Here is a 23,558-nt window from a genome sequence, read left to right as displayed (position 1 = left end):
GACTCAAGCTTCTTGCAGCTCATGAGTGGCTCCAGCCTCAGTAAGGCAGAAGATTAGGCAGTGTTAGCATTTAATATCTTCAGCAGAGTTTCTGCTCTCTGTGCAGAAAAAAATTAAAGCATAGTTTTTCAACTCAGCTTTCCTTCTCCTATGTTTAACAAAAAGCTGTTACTTCAGGTTTACTACTACAGTTAGGAGAGGCCTGGGGTGGTTTGTTTTCATTAATAATGAATGTCATAGATTTGGATACTATGGATAGGTGAGATCTATGGTATCACACAGATAAGAGGTCCTAGCCAAAGAGTGAAAATTCCTGAAAAGCATTTGGTAGAAAATACAAAAAAAGCCTTTTAAACATTAAGAAAATACTAGTTTTTCTTCACATCATAATCAGACATTTAGAGAACTGTCAATTTACAGATATCAGTTATGAAAGCTGAACCTGAAACCATTTGGCCCATTAACATGGTTAATCATTTTCAGTGATCCTAATTCAAATGAAGTCCTCTTGGCTATAAGGCAAGGCAGTAAGTTTTAAAGTCTGAACCACAGTAAAGAGTGTGCAAGGGATCACTTTGATGGAGAAGAGAGACAGGATTCTTAAGACAACTAATCTGAAGCCCAGGACATAGACAGCAAAATAGAGTCAAGGAAGTAGATGTAGGTACAAATTTGTAAGGAAGCAAGTATGTTTCATATGCTACCTAAAGAAAGAGTACTTTTGGAGTCCTTAAGTCTTGGCTGTTTCCTCAACCGTAAGATATTTCCCTGAAGTGATCAACATACAAACTTCAGGATCTGAAAAATATGTTTAAAGCCCTTTAAAAGCTGGATTAGAAGGGGTCCTGACAGCTAAATGCAGCAGGATCCACTTCTAAGTAAGGGTAAAGAGCCTGTACTCTGAAAGCATGCCAGCCAGACCAAAAAAAAAAAAAAAAAAAAAGTGTTGTAGTCTATTCATACCACATTAAAACTGGCCCACAGGCATGCACAAGAGAATCCAGTGCAGCAGCCCAAGGAGGATCACATTAGGAGAGATTTAACAGAGCTGTGATTATAAGTATCACTTAGATTTCTGTACTAACCTGCTGTTCAGATATCTATTAAGTCCTAAGGTAAGACAGAAGGGTAAAAGAAAATCCAAGGGCAATGTTACTGTGTTTGAGAATCTACATTGTTTATTTCACCAGTAAGTGCCCTCAAACCTAGAGTACAACATTTTAAAATCTACAACACAAAAATAGAAAATATTGAAAAATGCACAGAAACACGTCACCTTAATGTGATTAAAACGTCACATGAGATTTTGCAATTAAGTAGCAAATAAGGATGTGCTTCACAACACTATAGAAATTTGCAGGTTTTCTGTACAGAAAAGGTAGGATCTTCATGCTTGTGCAAGTCGTTCTAGGACTCTTCGGTAATCTGAAACAAGTTGTTGGAAGCTCTCTTCTAACTGTTCATGCTGCATGTTTAGGTCTATTTGGTTCAACTGATTCGTCAGCTCCTCTGGTCTTAGACACCTTCTCATCTTGGCAAGTTCTCTCTGCTTTTTCTAAACAATTAAACAAACAGTAGTTTGAACACAACCAGTATCATGAAGAGTATAGTATTTAATTAAATTTAGTCCATCTCAGTATCTAGTTTAAGGTGTTACTAATCCTAATAAAATGGTAACAGTGGTAGATTAGAAAATTTTTCTGTTAAAGCCTCACAGTTTCTGTATTACTGGGCAGAAATAAAAAATAAAGTGAGAAATTTAAGTTTAAGCAAACAGATTAGGACTAATGATACTCCTATTACCAAGAAAAATGTATGGCATTAAAAACTAGATTATAGAAAATCGTCCAGAATATATTAGCTCTATCTTGATATTAATCAAGCTTGTATTCCATTATGTCTCTTTAGTCAACTCATTTCCTATAATTGACCATCAAAAATTAATTTTAAGCCTCCAGTATACAGAAAACATTTCAAGAATCATTACAAATGATTGAAAAGTTACCAGGGATAAGCAATAATAGCAATGAAATGCACTAATAAGATAACTTACAAGCATAAACATACTTGTACATACAAACATCAGGAGTGCCCCTTGCTGTTTGCCACATACATGCAGTTTACCTGTTTCTTAAACAAGAGCATTTTGAGGTGTTTCTTTCCCCAAATATATTTTTATTCAGCTGATATACTGAATGCTGCGCATTGGCCTTGTAGGATAAAGTAAAAAGAATTCTCACCAAAGCAGAGTTTGCTTTGAATACAGCTACAAATGAAAAATCAAGAGGATTCTGGAGCAAACTTTTTTGACATTACAGGCTAACAGGATGAGAGCTGCCTTAGGAAGGCCTGCAATCAAGACACTTTCTTATACTTTGTGAAACTTTTCCAAAAGGGCTTAGGTTTGCTCAGGGAGTACTTAACAGCACAGAATAGCTAACATGCTAGTTGCCATAATAAACTTAAGTCAAATTTGTGGCCTTTTGACTCTTAATACAGAGACTGATGCCATTAGCAACTAGAGGATAATCTGTTTTACCAGTATCTCAGGTCTATGCAAGATGAACCAAATGTGCTGAATTGAGGATATTGAGGAGCATACTTAAAAGGAACTTTTTCAGTTCCTTTTAAGTTCCTAAAGCTTGTTTGAACTTTGTTCCCAACTGCACTGAGCTCTGTGCCGCCATGACTAGATTACTTCTAGCAAGTCGTCATGTTAAGAGCTACTTAACAACTAGAATAGCAATCTAAACTGTAGCCAGTCCGCAGTGTAAGCATTCTGCAACATATACCTCTCTTCTCCAACCTTTTGGTTTGTTTCTTTAAAACATTTTAAGATTTTCAAGGAATTGATTTTTTCTTAAGCTCATCTGGGCAAAATGTAACCTGTAGCTAGCTACCGTAAGCTCAGTAATAACTTCCTACTGGAACTAGGCAGGTAACATTCAGGAGCCAAACACAGGATCTTCAACACAGCTATGTATGAATGTTCTTTGCATCTGTGTACATGTCACAGAAACACTGCATAACTAATAGCAGTTGATTGGCAACATAATTGCCATCAACTACACTTATGGAAATGAAAGTAAAATCAAGTATAATTAGTCTTGAAATAAGTATTAGATGATACTTAAGTCATATACACCTTATAGGGGCCAATCAATCTTCTTTTAACGTCCAACCGATAGCTTCTGGACTGTTCTGCATCACCCATATCTGTTGCACGCAATCGGAGAATTTCATAAACTCGTCTTGTATGTTGCTAATGAATAGAAAGGAGAATAAAAAACGTGTGAGTATTAAGAATTCAGTCTGTAGCAATTCGGAAACAGGAGAAATTAAAATAGTTGCTCAGTTGGTCAGAAGACTGTCAGAAGCACTGAAAAGGATCCTCCTAGCCAATGAGTTAGATGAGTAGACAATTCCATGCAGTCAGTGTCTGTTGTACCAGCTGTAGGAATACTTCAAGGACAGCAATACCTGTTGTAAGGGAGCAGCAGAAATTCCAGAAGCCAGAGTCCCAAAGTTCTTCAAAGAACTGACAGAGGGTTGGAACTGGACTGTCAGACAATCCATCAAAATTAGCAAAGGAGGTACTGTGTTAATACCCTCTAAATACTTACTGCTGTCTTCACAAGGCCTCCTAGAAGCTGTAAATATGAAAATGCAACAGCAGTGTTTAAGTTCATGAATAAAAGAATCAAGTAAGAGGAAAAATGAAGTTTTGGGAACCATGATCTGCTAGTATCACACGCCAGGGGGGAAAAAAGATACTCATATTGCTGCTGTATTACTATTGCATCTGTATTAAAACAGTTTAAGACCAAATATTCTTTTGCTGAAGCAAAAAAATGAAAGATTCAATGGTTCATTTGCTATGCTTAATACATGTTTAGGTGCTATTTTAAAAAACAACTTATTTATCCATTCAAGTTTAAGCTTGCAGACATGGGAAAACAGCTGCAGGCACACTTTTCCTATACAAGCTACAACATTATCATAAATATTTGAATGTGGCTTCTCCCCCTGCCTCCCCTCCACCCTGCAAGTCTCAAAGCACAAAACTATATTCAGATATATTTCTGAGTTAAGTACCTCTGCATTTCAACAGCCATATTCACTAGCAAGTTTAATCACTCACTGAGGAGGTTATCAGTGAGGTTGTTTAACTGTTTAGTTCTCCAGGTGTTTGGAAATACAGAACACTAAGGCAGCTCTAAACACCACTTATTTTGTACAGTTTTTTTTTTTCCAGGAACACGAAGGTCATATTCTATTACATCATTAGGAAAGGATTTAGGAAGGAAAAGGCATTTATCTAAAACCATGAGCTAGGTTTTTCACTTCCAGCTACATCCTAAAGATCTGTTGAAATAAGACAGTATGTAAATTACAAGTCTTCACCTGTATGTCTAAATTACTTTTATACTAGCTTGATAAGAATAGGTTCAACTACAACTGTTCAGATTTAATACCTTATTTATTTTCAGCTTTTGTTGCGCTTCCATCACCATTTCTTGGCTGAAACCTTGCATTAACTTTTCTGGGGAAAAGCAAAGCAGATCTTGGCAGAGCTTTACAAGAACAAAGTCTCTTAGCTTTACATAGCTGTCAGATGGATCTTCAGCTAGAAAGAATATAAAAGCATAGTAACTATCAGCATTGTTTGTTTCTTCTCTCATATACAGTTAGAAAAAAATGGAAAACAAGAGTAGATAAGATATTCCTCAGTACGTCAGCTGTGCTTATGAGTACCGCTAGCCAATTTTTTTGATGTACAATAGTATAAGTTGAAAGAGATCACAGAAAGACAAACTTCTAATATTTTGTGTATGCAGTACTGTATATAGCATTATATCATATTTCTAAGAGACCAACAGTATACATGTTTAACTGATCCAGTTTAACTCCTAGAGAAAAGATTTATTTCATGCATAAACGCTTTCTCTTGCATATTCTGTTTTCCCTGTTAGATGTGACCCAGAGGATCAGCCCGCCAGATTTTATAGTTTCACAGAAAGAATTTATATAGTATACAGAGCTAAGTTAATCAAATTTGATCTTAATCAACCACTACCTAACTAACTTGCTTTAAATCCAGATTCTCACTTCCAGTGTTTAGTAGCAGACATTGCTGTTTCAATACAAAGTATGAAAGGATGGCTTTCACCCTGATTAAAACATTGGACAGATAAGTAAAATATTTACTTTTGAAAAGGAGCAACTAGTTCCACTTTTGTATTGCTATTAGTTTCTATACTAGTAAGACTATATTATAATTCAGCAGACTTTACTGTTTGAGAACTGGTAAGTCTACAGCTGATGTTTAAGAACATGAGCAATTTGGTATTGGCCTATGCAATCTTGAATGTTTAGTTACACATTTTGTAGACTGTGCCTATCAAATATAAAGCAAAGCATTGGGGTACAGGATGTAAACTTCTAAGACAACAGGAGAAAAACCTGATAGTTTTACTTTAAAAAGTCAGCTGTGGAAGTCTCTTCTAAACCAGATGCCTTTCATATACTCAACATTTCAAGAAGAATACCCAGCAAAGCTAATCTATCAGCTGAAAAAGCACTGTACAACAGAAACAAACTATAGCTGCATATCCTTTAATCCTTCACTATTAACTAGCACATCAACATTTTTCTATTAAATCTAATATTACCTTTGCACAAAAAATATATTAGAGTAGCTACAGGGAACAGCTCTAACAGTTTTTAAAGATAGAGACCGTTAACTCAGTAGTAAGTCACATTTTTGCAAATGAAAGGTCAGAATGCAGCAAGACTGCATCTGGACTGAGTGGCAGGCACATGCCATTGTATACTTCAGGACCCTGTTCTCCTGATCATTGCGGGGGAGCTGGCTGCGGTTTACCCTGGCCACATCCTGGCCCAAATGCCTGTGTTTCTTCATATTATGATTCACTTTGCTTATCACTACAAGGAGTGAATGCAAAAGAAAAGAATTTTTAGATATGGATATAGGGGAGGAAAATACTAAATTGCTTCAGTGAATATCGGTCATATATGCAACTTTGTTCTCACCTATGAGCCATACAGAAGAAAGTGCTTACGGTGTTCTGAAGGTACTTTCTTAACGGTTTAGACAGATTTATTACAAGAAAATCTGTACCCATTTTTTTCTGTGGACTAGCAGTGTGGAATTTGTAGCTAAACAGCTTATATCCTAGCTGTGGGGTATTTTTTGTTTTAGGATTATGGTAAATAGTTGAGATTTGTAGTTTAAGGATGATCAAAAGCTACTAAGTTACCAAAAGGAAGGACTGGGTTGGAAGTTTTTGCTGCATATATGTAGCACTCTACAACTGGTTATTTTTTGTTTTGGAGATTGTTTATGATCATTAGATAAAATGCTTTGTGGATGAGTGCCCTAATCCTGTGTGACAAGTCTTACAGCACAGTCTGCGAAAAAGGCTGGAGAAGCTGTACTAAAAGTAATTTATTCCATTCCTTTTTCACTCAAATTAGTTAAAAGATGGGGGCAGTTTCTCCACAATAAGCACTATCAACGTACATTTCACTTCTGTTAGCTGGGATGACAAACTATAACCAGGATCTTAAGTTTGAAAAGAAATATGAACAAAATATTCATTATAAGTGTAAAACTCTGAAGTAACTTGTTTTTCATTATTTTCTTAGCATTCATTCTTTCTAAGCAGTTAAACTTTCTGAAGAGAGGAAGAGAGATTTAAAGACTTTACTTCATAATTTTAGATGCTATTTAACTAAATATTCTGATCATATCAAGGTTGTTCAGCCTGATTTTCCCCTAAAAAGGGCAATAAATATTTTTTTAAAATCTGAATTTCTTTAATTTTTGAATGCCACATGAAAGATTGCAAGCTTTCTCCTGGCTTATCTCAAAGAACTTGAAACCTATTTGAGGGCAAGTTTGCTGTTGTTCAGTACAACCCTGCATTTTATGCAGGGAGCCACAAACAACCTCACTTATAGTTATAAAATCCATGTACAACTTTGTAGTATTAATGAAGGTCAGGGTGATGGAGAAAAACAAAAAACACTGAGCAAGATTTCCTATTATGTAAGGAAGTTATATGTCTCTAGGTTCCTATGAAGTGGATTAGAGTTTAGGAGGCTGTTACCCTTTGTTAGGTTTACCCTGAGGTGATGCATCAAGAAAGCAAGTGTTCTGTTGTATTTTGGGTTAGATTTGGGGGCTTTTTTGTTTTTAACTAAGATGAGGTGCTGAGGTAGCACCAAGAATTGAATAATAAATTCCTATGTCTGAATTCCATTTCTTCCTATGGTGGATTTAAACCACAGGAGAGATGTCACATTTACAGCTGTTTTTGTGTCCTGTATTTAGGCAAACATGCTCTTTTTTTCTCTGCTCTCTCTGCCATTGCTTCCATTGCATTTTCAGGTGTTCACGTACACATCTATAATACCACAGTGATCTTCAGTCAGCAATACATGCTGCTGGAGCACAAAACCTGTACAAATTTTTAACTGGCTGTAAAATTTTGGCTTGCACACTAATACTAATGTTATTTTAGATCATTTTTCAATTTTGAGTTTTGTTTAACAGCAGTAAGCTGAACAAGGAGTTTGAAAAAGCTTGATCTCTTGGCTAACTCAGCTGTGCATCTCAATAAAATGGCTAATTAGCTGGTAATCCGTTCATGCTAGGGACTGAATTTTCCTGGTGTGCTGTTCTAAGTAAAGGATTTAAGGCGCTACATTATATACAGTTCTTCTGTAAAACAGCATACTATTAATCCTGAACTGAAGCTAAATCTTCAAAAGACCGTTTAATTCTGACAAATGAATGCAAAAAGTCAGTTTGCAGGCTAACAGTCTGTGAATGCTACAAGTTGTTTATTAAACAGGCAAACTGAGTTAAGAATTTAGCACAAACCTGTTATATCAAGTACTGTAGGAGAAGACATATAATATCTATGAACTGTTTCAAGAAGCTGAGCACCATGACCTTCTCCTTGGAATGGTGGCAAAATCAGCATCTGGCTACAAAGGAATATGTATATTTCAATTAAAATCCATACATGTGCATACGTTATAATGTAAAGGTTTAAAAATTAAGTGCTATTTCATTTTGGATTAAAATTCATTTAGCAATCTTCATGTTAAAAGCATGATTTTTAGTGTCTTAAAATTGCTAAATATTCAGAATTTGGTTGAGATTCCCCCTGCTTCAAGAAGGGAACAATGAAATAAATCAGTACATAGCCAGCTAATAATGGAGATTTTTTTAAACAAATCAACACCATTATAAACAAGTATTGGGAACTTCAGCAGTTCCCTCTTCTGAAATAAAAGGCAAGGCACGAGTTACGCCGCCAATTACCTTACACGTGGCCGGGTTTTGTCTGGGTACACATAGTAATTATAGACTGTCATGTAGCCTACGGTCGCAAAGAGCGTAGCTCCATCCTTATTATACTTCTCAAATCTGCAGATAAAACAGAAAGCCAAGCAGGTCAATTACAGTCGCGCTCCCATGCAGTGTCCATTTTCTTTTCCATTCTCCAACTGAATTTTCAGTGTCAGCAAGCTACTCTGTGAGGGCCCAATGGGTACACCTGCTATGTTCTGAATGTACAATTCACTTAATTGGTGTGCAGCAACTTGGATAAATCAGGCCTCTTTACAGCACTTCAGTGCACTTGCCTATTATAAAGATGAATAGGTGGCAAGTAAAAGAAAACACAGGCAAAGCTCATTTTACTGTTTAAGCCTACATTCAGGGCTCTAACGGACAACAGCATTTAATTCAGCTCTATTCTCAAGGCTTCCCAAAGCATAATGGAGGAAAACTCAAGCCTCATAAACAATGGTTTTTCTTTCCTGGGAAAAATATCATTATACTGCTCCAATAATTGGCCAGCCACAATTAAAATGCAGGCTTTGTGAAGGTAATAAGGTCCACTGTTGCTTTAGAACCGTACTTACACTAGAAAGTAGTTCCATCTTTCATCATCTATATCAATAAAGCTAGCAGTTTCAATAAACCACATCAAGAATGTCTGAAGCCTTTCATGATATTCTTGAAAGCCTGGACATGTCATGTCAGCCTAGGGAAAAAGCCAGGAGAAGTCAGGTGAAACCTATCACAGACATTGAGAGAAGAATCTGTAGAACCTAATTCAATTCTATATACAATTTCTTATAAGTATGTTTATAATTATAAATAGTATTTTATCAGTTTTTTTAATATGCTATAGTTGAAATGTTACTGAAAGTGCATCACTGCAAAGTAAACAAACTTTGTTGCTCAAAAGGAGCAATTTCACCTGTTTTTCATACCTTGTATATCTGATATGTTATATCTTCACCAGCTTCCTCATTATGGACAGAATAGGTGTGTAGCAGCATTCCAAAGGGCTTGAAATTGACCTCCTTCTCCAGCAGAGACACAAAGTCATCTGTGTTGGTGCAAAATCCAGGAGGAATGATTTCTCTAATTTTACTTTCAACATCATCTGCCTGGAGAATGTAAGAGGGAGAAGAATCGGTGGAAGATAAAAAAGGCAGCAGCAAAGTCACCATTATTCCATTAGAGACAAATACAAAAGCAGGTGGTATGGCCTATCCATAATTTTAAAGAAAAAAAGTGGCGAGTGTTCCTATTGCTCAATAGTGACCCTTCCAGCAAATAAAGGAGCCGCACTGAAGGGATCCAAAAAAGTCACAGTCCAGCCCCTGACAGCATCAAAAAGCTGGTAGTTACAGCATCAGTTTAGTGGGTAATGGTAATGATTGAGAAGAGTCCCAAATCTTTTTACTTTGAGATTATTGCAATTGTCCAATCAAAAAAAGCAGAAGTGCCAATAACTATTCTAAAACTTATTACATGGAAGAAACCAGAAATGCCAAGATGAGGAAAGAAACTATGAATTCAGTTACACAGAAGAAATGCTGCCAGTTTATTGGATGCAATGCATTTATTTCTGAAAGTGCATTAGAACCAGAAACTGACTTTTTAATCCAGCAAGTCTCCAGGACTATGCTACACATAGCCTCATGGAACACAGGTTCCCAAACAAGCAGCTAACAAGATAGCAGGCGATGCAGGATTGGAGTGGAGGAAATAGGACAAAGACTAAAAACGGTCATCCCCAAACAGTAGAGTGACAGCTAGCACACATTTGCATCCTTCTGTCTCTGCTTAAAATGCCTGCCTATAGGATGAGCCACAAAATGCATTACAAGCTCAGAAGACAGTATCTGGCATCCTAATCACAGAACACTTTGAAAACAAGTTCAACATGAAATGATAAAAATATGATTTAGGGATCCTGTCAGAAAATTGGACCTGTAATCTAACATAGTGGGGAGGGAAGAAGTATTCTGACAGCAAAATTAAACTCAGAGATTAAAATTACCCTTTTTAAATAACCAAAGTAAAAGTTAGAGACTATCAGCTGAGCAGACTTCATAATCCTTTTCAGACTCCAAAAAGACCACTTGATTGAATACATTTACTACTTCTTTTTAACCATGAATATTTGATGAAGTTTCACAATAACTTATTACTGCTTCTCACCAGGCAATAAAACTTAATGAATTGGTCTCAACTTAACAAAACCATACTCCTCAATACAACCCCTAAAAGCCTGACATTACATTCAACAAAATGAGCTTACATTCAATTCAAACTTTCCTCCAGACAATGAACCCAGGTTTTTACTTAATGGAGTTTGCCGTGAGTTCAGCTGTAATGTTTGTATTGTATCTATTTCCACAAGGACTGACACAAGAACACTTTGTGTTAACTTACTAAGCAGCTCTTTCACACCGTTTACATGCATGATGGGTATTAGTTCTGAACCAAGACCCTTGCTACTTAGCATTCAAAACAGGAAAATTAAGATGCTTAGAACAAAATACACTACAAAAGGCTAATACAACATGCTACTAATTCCTGTTCTTTCAACCATAGTCCCTTAAGTAGAAGCAATGCACCTGCAAATGAATAGCACTTTATCATTCAGTTACATTTTTAGTATAGAGAAAGATGGATGTAGTTCAGCACAAACAAGTTTTATTCTTAATGGTTTGGTACTACCAACATTTATATTTATATCTGTAGAGAGAGCTATTAAGCAGTTAATATGTAGCTCTACAATACTTGGTGTTAGAAACCAATTGAAATGCACAGTCCTTACATCCATTTCATTCTCAAAACAAAGAAGATGCATTTATTGGAACCTTTTCTGTTCTTTCTGAAGCAATACCGATTAAATATTTTTTCTTTACATTTGCCGATTTTGTTGGGTTATGCAGAAATGGCAATATTTTTGCAGAATCAATGAATTATGTTAAGTAATAAGGAAAGAATACATGCAACAACATTTCAAAAAATTAATCTTTGTTTTCAACAATACAAGTGCATTATTTACAGAGATCTTAAGTCTTCACTGCTGATAGAGTTGTAGGAAACTAACTAAGAATCTGTATGATTTTAATTTTATATATCTGAAAAAAGGTGTACAAAATAATCTAGAATTCAAACAGAACTTCCAAGCAGTTCCGTTTGAACTGATCAGCAAGATCAGCTCAACTAATCTTTGCAATAACTCAGACTATGTGGAAAAACATCTAAATGAGTGAATATGCAGTATGGAGTATTATATGTAAGGTACACCTAAAACTTTGCTCCCCTCACATATGCAAGTTTCTTCATCTACCAGTGATAAGGAAGACAAACTTTTACATGTTGAAAGCATGCAAGGTGCAGCCCTTACTGACTGCCACCACAGGAAAATCTTGCTTTCCATAAAACAGCATTAAATCATGAGATCAGAAACTTAGCAGATAGAGCAACAGAGAGTTCTTAGTGCTATGACTACAAAGTCTTTTTACCTGCTGTCTTCCAAAGAACCTTCCCTTGAAATGGAGCCTGGCATGATTCAAGCAATGAAAGAAATGGGGTTCTTCCATTATTTTTATGGATTATCAAGATCTCCATTTCTTAGAGGGAATCCCAGAATCCTCAGTTTGAGTGGTGGCTTAAGTTTAAATGACCCAAGTTTAAGTTAGTGATTCCTGGAGTACAGAAATCTGGAAGCATCACTAGCATACAACTAGTATATTTCTTTAATACCTGTACTCTTATGGAAATATCCATTATATACAAGGCACTTCCCAAACACTTCTCTGAAGTGCTAACAATCTGAGGAGTTACTGAAATATGTTTACTGTCTTTCCCTTGTGCATGTGGCTTAAACCCCCCCCCCCCCCCCACACACACACATCAGTGAGAGGTTTGTTTCTTTTACCAAAGCAAGGCACTCATCTTACCAATTGGCATTGCTTTGGCCATCTATTTCTATGCTCTGGACCAAGCAGCATATAAAATTTAAATTTCATGGGAAAGCCTTTACTGAGTATTTGCATGAAGCAGCTAGGCACTGCTGAAATTTCAAAAAATTCAGATTTTTTTCAGCAGATACTGTCTGTCATCTTCTATCCTCAAATCATTTCTTCACTGCACTTGCCCACTATCCTGAAAATAAGTTATCCCCCATGAAATGCCATAGAAATAGCTATTCTGTTTCTAGTAGTCAGAGCAGCACAGGTATATCTATATAGCACTGTATTTAGCTGTGTTGATGCACTCTGTTCAGAAAATAATCCAGCTGACTACTGGTCAAACATAGGCAAAGCATGTTATGACAAAGTGTACAAGAACCTGAATGAAGCCAAGACTTGTTAAGCCTATGTTTTATAAAAGTATTGCCTGTAATGTATTACCTTCATAAACAGAAGCATGTGAGGTGATGATGGGAAATACATTATGGACTTGTAAGCTAAACTTGCTTTGTAGTAGGACATGAGTAGTGTCTCTTTGTACATTGTTTGACTGTGGATAATTTTAATACAGAGATGATTCTTGTACTAGCAGGCAGTTACAATATTTGAAACAGTATGTACATGGTATACAAAGTGTCTGTTTTTAAATAATTTTAGAAGTTATGTGAAAGCAGAAGTTCTAAGTTATTTGCATTAGTTTCAGTTGAGAGAAATGGAACCACCTGAAGTTGCACTGTGTAATGAAAGTATGTCCAATATAAAAGTTACAGTTTCATTAACTTTTGTACTACAGCAGAAAGATTAGACCAGTTGCAAAGCAAGATACTACATTTATGCTAAGGACTATTTTAGAGGTTAGTGAAATACTTTTTTCTCCTCCTTCCATGAAGTCCAGATGAAAAGGAGGGTACTTCAACAGCTGCAAATCTGCAATCAGTGACAATTCAGAGGTCAGTGCTATTCATATTTATACTAGAAGAAAGCAACCTCTCTTCAGATATTTCAAATGATAAGCTCCACCCAAGGGATAGATTCTGTCCATTCTAGTTCAGTGAATGAGGTGCCAAAGAGCATACTTCTGTTCAGGACCTGATCATACTTGCTTTGCTGAGTCTTCCCCACTAACATGGTTTAGATCCCTCTGTAGGGAGACCATATTAAGATGCATAAATATGCCTGGAATTCTGGCATGTGACATTTAAGATCTCATCTTTTACCTCTTTTTAGAGGATCTTGGAGAAAAACTAATGGGATTTTGGCAAATGTTTCTGTCAGTCTCTAGCACAGACTGTAGCAGCTGCTTTAGCAATACTGGAACCAAACACTATCAGAGAACAAAACCATCTGATGTTGAATGAACTTGTGTGGGGAAATAGATAAAAATTCCTGAAGTGTGAATAGCTTTGCAGAGTATTAAAACTGACTTCTCAGTTGCAACCAGTTAACTTAAAGGCAGATTGCTGTCCTCTCCAAAACACAAACATATTCACAGCACAAAGATTACCTGTCATGCATTGTGGCTAGTTCATTTCTTTAATATTACTCTGAATGAGCTGAGAGCAGCAGCCAAACAATTAACTTAAAAGCATAAACATCAGTATGCATTTGAATTACCACCCTGCTGTGATGGCAGCTAATGTTTCAATCTCTGCAAATTCAAACAGATATAACCGAAGTGTTCATATTTTAAGGTGGTTAAATTAATGGCAAATACAAATGCAGAACAAAACTGATGGCCACCATAGTTTTTTCCTGCTAAGATTTAGATATATCCATACAAGCAACATATTTGGATGGTCAGTCTTTTATAATCATACTGAGGGAAGCAAAGGGTAACCTACCACATTTTTCCAATTCAGACAAAGCCTGTCAATATTTTAGGGAAGAGTATAGAAAAGGCTAGCTCAAACAGATGCTCTTATTTGTCCCTGTCACAATCCCTTAAGCAATCAGAGGAATAATACAGTAGATGCAACACAGGGCTTGGCAGAAGCAAGGATTTAGAGTGATCAGAAAAGTTGACAAGCATCCTTAGGATAAAATGGACCTTGTTTGCCTTCCTTGTACCTCCAGAATGAGAACGGAGGTGGCTTTATTTATATGGGGTATAGATAGAATGGTAATGAAAAGGTGTTACAGTGTGGATTCCCTTTGCAACACTGTTTTGAAGTTATACTGGTGAAAGCCTGGACTGGGAAGTGGTTTTCTGTTTGGTTTTTAAATACAGTTACTACTTAACAAACAGGTATTCCTTTTCTCCTTGCTTCTAAAGCCTTATGAAAACTGAAGAGCATGACCTTTCACTTGTAAGATATGTTGCCCTAGCCTCAAAAGTATCTCAGACATGTCCAGGCACTTAGCTTGTTGAACTAAGCATATTTTAAAACAGCTTGAGAACAAGGAAGGACAAATCTATCAAATTCATCTCATGAAGTCAGTCCAACTTTTTTTTTCTTTAGAATTAAATTGGTCTTTCCTTGAAAGTATTTAAATGAGCTCTGATGAGTTTGAAATTAGGATCTTTAAATACAGCTTGAAATCAAAGATGTTTACTTTTTTAAACTAATGAATAGCTTTTTCCAGGGAGAGTAGTTTGAAGTTAATGCAAATGTATAGCCATTTTTACACTACAGAACATTATAAAGACTCATCAATAGCCAAATCAATAGCTCAGGGGGAGAAGAGGGAGGGAGGGAAATCAATTCAGCTTCTTTCTTGTAGCGAAGTAAAACTGATGACAGTAAATTTTTAATGCATCAGAGACCACTTAAAAAAATGTCAGTTTTTCCTCAATAACTGCACTGGTACTTTTACAAGTATTTAACAGTTTTATAAACATGGTTAATATATTAATATTTTATTCCTGTGTATAAGTTCCAAATATCTTTCTTCAGCTAGCTGGAAGACTGATTGACTTAGCTTTTGTGGAATTACCTCACAAAAATATTCCAAAAGTATGTAAGCAGAAGTTGGGGGGGGCGGGGGGGGGGGAGGAGGGGAGAAGAGATCTCTTCTACAAACGCTCTGCAACATTGGAAAAGCTGTACAGAAAAGAGGATATCTTGGGATATCTTGCATGTAATTGCGTTCTGTGTTCCTGTAAGCAAGATGTAAAGCACACATGATACCTAACTAGAAACTATGGGAAGTTTCCAGTCTTGTTTCTGTATAATTTTGCTTTCCACATCCGCTATTTAAAGAGACACAGTAAAGTATCCTACCTTGGGCGGGGGATGGACAGACAGACAAACAAACAACACAGGACACCACACCAAAACACCTTCCCTCCTGCCCCACCCACACTTTTCTTCAATATGGGAAACACTAGTCTTCCTCCTGGATTGAGTTAACATGAAAATACAGACTTACTAGACTGATTTTTTTTTTTAGAACCAGCCTTGATATTAGCACCTCAGGTTTGACTGACAATTTTGACTGTACTGCAGTCAAAGAAGGAACAATGACATATATAGAATTCTTGTCCATATCCCTTTAAAGCTTCCCAGTAATATTTCAAGCACAGGTCTGGCTCTGTCTTTACCTCCACACAGTCAAACTTTTCATTAACTTTAGATGTATACTCGATGCGGAAAAGCGTTGACAGGTTACCAGCGATATAATACAAGAGGATCTTCAGACCCTTGTAACCAAAGGCAACTTCACTGAGAAAGAAAAGAAAAGAGTGATCATAACTGTAGTTTAACAGGAAAAATACATCACAGAACTTTCATATAATAAGCTTTGAAGTTCACATCCTCTTTCCCAGTGAGGCATACTAAGCCTTCTAATAGGAAAAGGGAATCAAACTGGATGTGTACTATATAGATAATGCCTAACACTATTTCTACTAGTTATTTTGCTCCTCTAGTGGAGGAATAGAACAAGTCTTTGAACAGGAAGGCAGCATATGTACACATACTATGACAACTCATAAAAGATGAAGACCTGAAATAGCTAGTACTTCATGTATGTTTCTCAGTATCTTAAACTCATTAAGATTAAAATTAAGAAGTTACATTTACTAAAATTTACTTTGCAGTTTAGTAGTCTATATTTTGGATTACACAGCTGCAAGTTACACTGCACAAAATGTAGGTAGATAATCAGAGTAGCAAGTCTATTTTGGTGGACAGTTCCTATATAGTTATCTGAATTAACCAGAACCAAGTAAATACAAAAAGGGCACAAACAGAGAAGCCTTTTTTAAACCTAAGTATGATTTGCCAGAATATAACCATTGTATTGTTGTGAAGTTTAAGGAATTTCTTCCAAAGAAAACTGAACTGCAGAAAATTGTTATTTACAGAGAAGAAGGATTTTAATGTTATTTTAAGGCGTTGTTTAAGAGCCTCTCCCCCCCCCCTTTTTTTTTTTTTAAACAGAGCTTTTTCTTTTATGGTAACACATTTCTGATTTAAAACTTGGACACAACTGTCAGAGCAAGAATTTGCTTATAAGTTATACTGACAGACTGGAGAGTTCTCTCATTAAGAATACTTACATTTCTGGTAATGATAGCTGCAGTAAGAAATGTTCACTGGTGTAACTGTTTTTATTACAATGAATATATGTAGCTCATCCTACTTGGAGCACTTAGAATGCTTTTTAAAGAAGTCAGAAATTAAAAAACTGTGTGTGCATGCACATGTTTTAAATGAACTGTGGCCAGATTGTTCAACATTGACCTACTGAAGATAGTCAGTATATTTGAAAAAAGCTGAAACAATACTTTTCTACAGTTTCTATACCCCCTCCATATCTACCTGATTACAAGTGTATGTATTCAAGGAAAAAAATACTTCTGAATTTAGTATAACATTGTGAGCTAGAACCACTGAAAACCTGAATTCAAGTTAACATTTCACTTTATGTTCTATTCACTAGAAAATAAACTGATACACAGTTACTAGATATTGGCTATTTTGGCACACATTACTCTGAAAGTCATTAGCAAGATTTAGCAAGAATTATTAATTCTTAGAATTGTCATGAACACAATAACCACTTAAACAAGTAATTGTGACTGCAAAATGAGACATTTTGTTCTCTGCTAATCTCTTAAAAGTAGTGTAGAATGATTAAAGGCCCAAATTCTATAAGCTAGGCACCAAGGCAACTTATATATTCAAAAAATTGAAGTATCGCTGTGTCATTTTAAATTAGCTTTGTTAACAATCCAGCAACATTGCTTTACCATTAGGAGACAACCTTCCCCTTCCAGACCTATTAATTTGGCCCTGGATACTTATGGCATAACTTACTCATCTCCAAACACTTGGTGGCTATACTCTGGATTAAATGTTGTGTTGTAATCCTCCAAATCCTCAGGAAAGCGAACTGAAAGGGAAAAAGCGAGCATGAGCAAGTAAAATGTCAGCTTAGGCTTGTTTAAACCAGAGATACCATGCTAGAGGTTCATGCATTCTTCCACAACAGAACCAAAAAACTTCAATTATGAATCAATGCATGTTAGGCTGGTATACAACAAAGACATTTTGTGAAAATTAGATGTGTGTTATTTCCTCAACTCAAATCAGTAAGCATAGTAGGCAAAGCACATAAAATGGAGAAATCAATTACAGATGTATACAATTTTATATCCTGAATTTTACTGACTTTCACTCCCTTTTAAACAGTGTGGATACTGCCCAGCTGGATACTCCTACCATAAAAGCCAGACCAATCATGTAAACAATGCTCCTTACTCATTCTGTCATTCTTCTATCACATGCACATGAAGCAAGAACACTTCATTCTAGGTGGGTTTCATGGAGTAAGGAATGGAAGAATGTGTTGAATGAATGGAATAACGTGCACTTATGTTCATGTTAAAGTTTCAGAGAATCAGAGCAGATGCAAACAAAGTAGTTGCACCAATATTACACTGGTATTTGTCCCAATATTATCAGAATAATTAGGGGGGTCTCTTTTTTTTTTTTTTTTACTGGCTTTACTCCCCCACCCCAAGCTTAGTATTAAACAGTGTCTTTGCCGGTGGTATAAAAATACTCACTATTGTGGCATCTACTCAAACTCAGTAACTTACCAAACAAGCATTTTATTCATGCTGATGGAGTTATGGCAGTTGCTCCACAGTAATTGCAACCAGTGTTCTTTGATCATAAGAGATTTATGATTGGGGGATGAAATTAGAGACTAAGGCAGGATTTTCTGAGAAAAATTTAAGTTAAGATACTAGATTCCTAAACACCCTCTATGTATTTAGAATTAAAATAACTTATGTATGTAAAATTGGAAGGAATATAATTCTTAGCTTAAGCATTAAAGTGACAGTTCAGCTACATTAGCAAGGTAGCTCAAGACAACAGGAACACATTTAAATGTTGAATGAGTTACATATGTGTGTGTGCAATGTTGTAGGAGTTAGTGTTGCTATTGAAGCTCATGGGGTTTTGGATTTGTTTTTTTTGTTCTTTCATAAGCATATGTTAACTGTTGAACTACAACTTCATTGCTGCTTTACTCTTAAAAATGCAGATGAAGAAAAGATTTTCCTGATAATAATTAGAAAGCAATTTTTCAAAAAGGAAGAAGTACAAGTGAGAGGTTTCCTAACAAGGTAAAGTTTTGCCCCCTCAAAAGCAAGGGGATGGTTGTTTTTGTCTTCTTGGGCTTGATTCAGAGAGCAACATTGTTGAAGCAAAGTAGCAGAGAGTTAAATAAAAAAAGTGCAATTCTGAATCATCATGGAACAACTGAGGTCTCAGAAAAGAATACCTGCTGTTATATGCAAACTACATTTAAAAGAGGAAGGACTAGAAGCTACATAGTAGTAGCAGCATTAAAAAGAGTATAAGTCTACTTCTCCCTCCTGCCCCCCCAAAAGAGGAAGAGAGCAGCTGAGATAAGGCAATTGTTGTCTTAATTAAAAACCCACTAGCAGAGTCTCCTTGAAATCTAACACAATTGCTTATCAGATTTGTTGACAAAACTCACTTGGATGTCTCCTGTTATTTCTGTCCTTTCCTTTGGTTTTAAAAAGGTGCAAGAGGAAAAACAGAATATTAGATCTAGTCACAAAATTATTATTTGTAATAATGTTTAACTGAAAGAAAAATACTTCACAAGTAGAGTAGTTTAGAGACTTCAAAATTTTGGATAGAATGACATTTTGGCTCATGAGCCTAAGGTAATTGTATATTAAGAATTCAATTAAAATTTACAGAACAGACCATTAGTAGCAGTTCTGAGAAGTGTTTAACAGTTTCATTAATTTTATTTTCTCAATAAGTGATATCCTACATAATGTAATTACAATACTGACAGCAGTTCTCCCAAACTGAAGTTTAGGCTTCTGAATGACAATAGAACTTGCAGAAGGCTCTGGAGACTGCTTAGAAGAACAGCAGCAACAGAAGTGTCTAACAGTTCTAATAAAAGATGCCATTTGTAGTGCTTGAAGAGAAACCTGCTGAAGTGTTGGAAAGATTAAGAATTAGACAGATGTCTTATTCTTCTCTTATCATTAAATTATTACTGCTGCATGTAATAAAGCTGCAGCTATAAATGAACCTAACAAAAGTTCAGTTATTCTGCTTGCATTCTGGATGTTCCAGTGAACAAGTTAGCCATAATCAAGAGTTCTCCAAAGCCTAGAGTTGTATATTTCCTTCTATTCAGATTTGAAACAATTTTTTCAAATGTCTTGTCTAATCCAGATGTTGGGGCAAGGGGTGCGGAAAACCCAATCCAACAATGCTTTTCAGAGTTTTCCTTCCCGTTTTTACTTTTTCCTCAACTATGAGCTCCGTCACTAAGGTCATTATAAAAACAACACATACTTTAGATTTATACCATACTATTGGATATATACCATATATATACACCATACTAGGATTGGGGTGGATGGGCGGGGGAGAACATACTGAATAATTCAAAAAAGTGGGGTAAAATGCAATTCCAGTGCACCCTGGTAACCTGCTAATGACATTATTATGCAGAGACAGGATTAAGTTTCTATAACTGTACTTTAACTGCACTAATCTCAGAAAAATTAGACTGTTATCCTATTCTTGTATTTGAATATTTACATTAATAAGTACATATTAAGACCTGAGTGGATTTGAGGCATAAGAAAGTTTAAGCAGGTGTTAATATAAATACTGTGCGTTTGATACTGGAATAAAGTGGTGTTACCTAGTTTTAGTTGAATTGCTTCATTTGTGTTACACTTATATTCAGCCAGCTTCTTCTCCATAGCAGTAAGCCCTGAAGAAAAAGATTTTAAGAGAGTTTTAATGATGTGCACAAACTATGTACCACTGTTATTCAGGGAATATATTTAGAAGATTCAAAAACAGAAGAGACAACAAGAACACCACAAATACAGAACAGACAGGTCAAAAAAGCCATAGTATGTACTCAAAGTGTAATATTGACATTTACCTCACTAACTTTTCTGGAACTAGAATCAACAATTAGGAAAGCAACCACAATCTCCCCTTTTCTCAGAATGGGGTGTATTCAAAAGATTTAAAATGAAGTTATTACCAGAAAAAACATCTTGCAAAGCCAGAACTAGAAATTAAGAATTCAATCTAACAGATGCTTCTATAAAAGAACACATGCATTTTCACTTCAGTATTAAAAACATCCAGCTCATCCTAGTTATGATTTCTTATTAGTTCTCTGGACAGCAGCAGTGCCCAGAAGCCTCAGGAAAGGTCTGGGCCCTATTGGACAAGCACCATTATGCCTGCCATTACATCTTTGCAAAAGTTAAAGAATCATGTCCTTGTGACACTTGGATCTACATGAAACTGTGGTCAAATGTCATGCTTTCTCAGAGAGCTTACAAGTGCACCTGCAGGCAAGAATCCCTACTTCTTATGGGTATTTCTGCTTTCCCTTTATGAGGCACAAAACAAACCTGTTTTCATAATAACCACATCATTCTACACAATTCACAGGTCACCAGAAGATGATGACTTTAAGCATGACTTTAAGCTTATGGAGGCATAACTATTCAAAAAATACATCTACAAAATGAAGGTAATAAGCACAGTACATGCTTGATTCTTACGAGTTTTCCTTCCCTCTCCCCAGCAACAGAACCAAACTAAATTGGAACAGCCATACATATTGGCAAGCAAGAGATTTGGTTCAGCCACTAGAATAGAAGCAATAAATTCTTAGTACTGTTTATACCTCACCTACCAATTTCTTCACTGGGACTTAGAGAAACATGCTTATTTTACAAATGAGGAATAAGGGATCATAATTTCTGTGCCTGACAACCTCAAAGCAGCATTTTTCCCTGCACAGAGTTCTCAATTGGCTGCAAGCTTCTTTGCAGCAACTCATTTACTGAAAACTTCAAATGGCATTGTACAGACATTTCTGCATCTCGTCCAGCAGAACACCAAATAAAAAGCAGTTATGATAAGATCATTTTTAATACTTTTTTTTTTTTCCTGAAAGGCAAGTTGAACATACAAATCATATAACAAAGAAATGCTCAGACATGTCTATAGGTTTTACTTCACTGGGCTGCCTCTGTACCTACATCAGAACAGGAAGCTGAAATTCTTCTATAGACTGAGGACTCAATGTTTTGAACAAAAAACCCACAAACACCTAGCATAGAAGGAATGCCTCTGCCTGAGAAAGCAATTAGGGGAGACACTCTCAGAATAAAAAAAAGCCAATCTGAAAGCAGACACTAGCCACTGAGAGGGTAACGTTTTGTAACATTAAAACTTTACATTGGAATCCATTGCCCCTCTTGCAAGTTCTAGTTTTTCATCCTTCCTCCTCTTTAAGGCAGCATTGCTTTTGTTTTAGTTAATAAGACACAGGCAAATCTATTCTTTAACAAGTGTTTTGCAAAATCAGGCAGATACCATCTTTGAAAAAAATACTAGACTGAGGGAGAAACTTGGTGGCAGACCATTGGTCAATAAGCATAGGATTAAAATAACTGCCTTTCTCATCTCCTTGTATTTTCTCACCAGAATTTGCATATACTAGCATATCTCATACTATTCCAAACAGTATTTGTTGCATCACGTTGCTCTTTGTTTTCCCATCATTTGCAGAGCCCCTCAGGGAAGGCAAAACCCTAAACTCAAAGTGTTGAGCAAAAACAACAACAAAAAAAGCATTTGAAAAAAGGTACATGTTTCAAGACCCTAAAAAAAGAACACTAGCTACTTCCACTTTATAAATTGACAACATGAGAAAAAGCCCCTCTAATATTATCAAGCAGATGAAAATAATTCCTTAAGAGGTATGTCTCTTTAGATAATGCTAGGTATCCTACTCCAACGTATATTAGCAGTCATTTTCCCAGAGGTTCTTAAACTGTAGCATGTATACTGCTAATAGTTATTTAGTTACCACTTTTTTTTAAGCAGATGTAAAAACAGGTTACACCCGGTCTGCTTTCCAAAGCACATTCCAGCATAGAAGACATCTGTCACCTCTTAAAGGATTTTTCAGGTGTCTAAAGCTCTCCTGCACATGCACACGGCCCAAGGTTCACTCCAGAAGCCTCATCAGAAAGTTTTTCCTCTAGCTTCAGACTATTCAGAGCAAACTTTAAATAACAACAAGGATTTCCTCAGTAAGAGAGAGGAAAAAGGAGCGACGCCACGGCCCCGCGCTGGGTGCGGGGACCACGAGCCCGAGGGGCTGCGCGTCCCACAGCAGGGCGCGGGCAGGTGCTGCAGGGCCGCTTGCTGGAGGCGGCGCCGACCCGCGACCCCCGGGGCCCGGCCGAGCCGGCGCCCCTCCGCGAGCAGGGCAGGCCCGGCCGAGCCCCCGGGGCTGGGGCCGGGGCCGGGGCCGGGCCAGGCAGGGCGCAGCCGGGGCCACCGCGGGCGCGGGACTTACCCGCCATTTCCGAGCGGAGGCGGCGGCCAAGTCACTCGGGCAGAACGAATCAACCCGCGCGCCCACTCACCGGAAATGAGAACACACACAAACACTTCCGTTTCCGGCCACCGAAATACGGCTGGGGAGAGGACGGCGCCGCTGTAAGAGCCGCCTAGCACGGGGCCGCGCATGCTCAGCACCACACCCACGCTCTGCGCCCCTCTCGCGGGAGCCTTTAAGAAGCTCCTCCGCGCCTCTGCTCATTTGCATGGCCCCGCCCCCACGGAAGGGCCCGCCCCGCCCCTGCCGGGCCGGCGCACATGCGCAGTACCTCCGGCTCGGCCCCGGCCCCGGTCCCCGTCCCGGCCGCGGCCCCTGCAGGGCTTGCGGCGGCGTCC

At 37.1% G+C, this 23,558-nt stretch overlaps 2 protein-coding genes and 1 long non-coding RNA gene across 3 annotated transcripts in view; 2 read left to right on the top strand and 1 right to left on the bottom strand.

The window, feature by feature from the left end:
• Positions 1 to 23,558, top strand: part of SLC25A12 (solute carrier family 25 member 12) — an 87,941-nt gene that overhangs the window by 9,893 nt on the left and 54,490 nt on the right. The window lies entirely within an intron of this gene.
• On the bottom strand, positions 1,157 to 23,317 carry HAT1 (histone acetyltransferase 1). Its single transcript, XM_026093269.2, has 11 exons — positions 23,179 to 23,317; positions 20,482 to 20,553; positions 17,586 to 17,661; positions 15,866 to 15,986; positions 9,316 to 9,495; positions 8,962 to 9,083; positions 8,357 to 8,461; positions 7,910 to 8,016; positions 4,476 to 4,627; positions 3,146 to 3,262; positions 1,157 to 1,555 (listed from the first exon to the last, which is right to left on the bottom strand). The coding sequence occupies exons 1-11, from the start codon at positions 23,183 to 23,185 to the stop codon at positions 1,388 to 1,390; spliced, it is 1,227 nt and encodes a 408-aa protein (XP_025949054.1). The 5' UTR covers positions 23,186 to 23,317; the 3' UTR covers positions 1,157 to 1,387.
• Positions 9,495 to 20,496, top strand: LOC135328857 (uncharacterized). Its single transcript, XR_010389987.1, has 2 exons — positions 9,495 to 13,274; positions 17,961 to 20,496. It is a non-coding gene; the product is annotated as an uncharacterized LOC135328857 (long non-coding RNA).

The sequence above is a fragment of the Dromaius novaehollandiae genome, chromosome 7 (assembly GCF_036370855.1).
Source record: "Dromaius novaehollandiae isolate bDroNov1 chromosome 7, bDroNov1.hap1, whole genome shotgun sequence".
Lineage (NCBI taxonomy): Eukaryota > Metazoa > Chordata > Aves > Casuariiformes > Dromaiidae > Dromaius > Dromaius novaehollandiae.
Note: the sequence above shows the minus strand (reverse complement) of the source record. Positions and strands in the feature narration are given on the sequence as shown.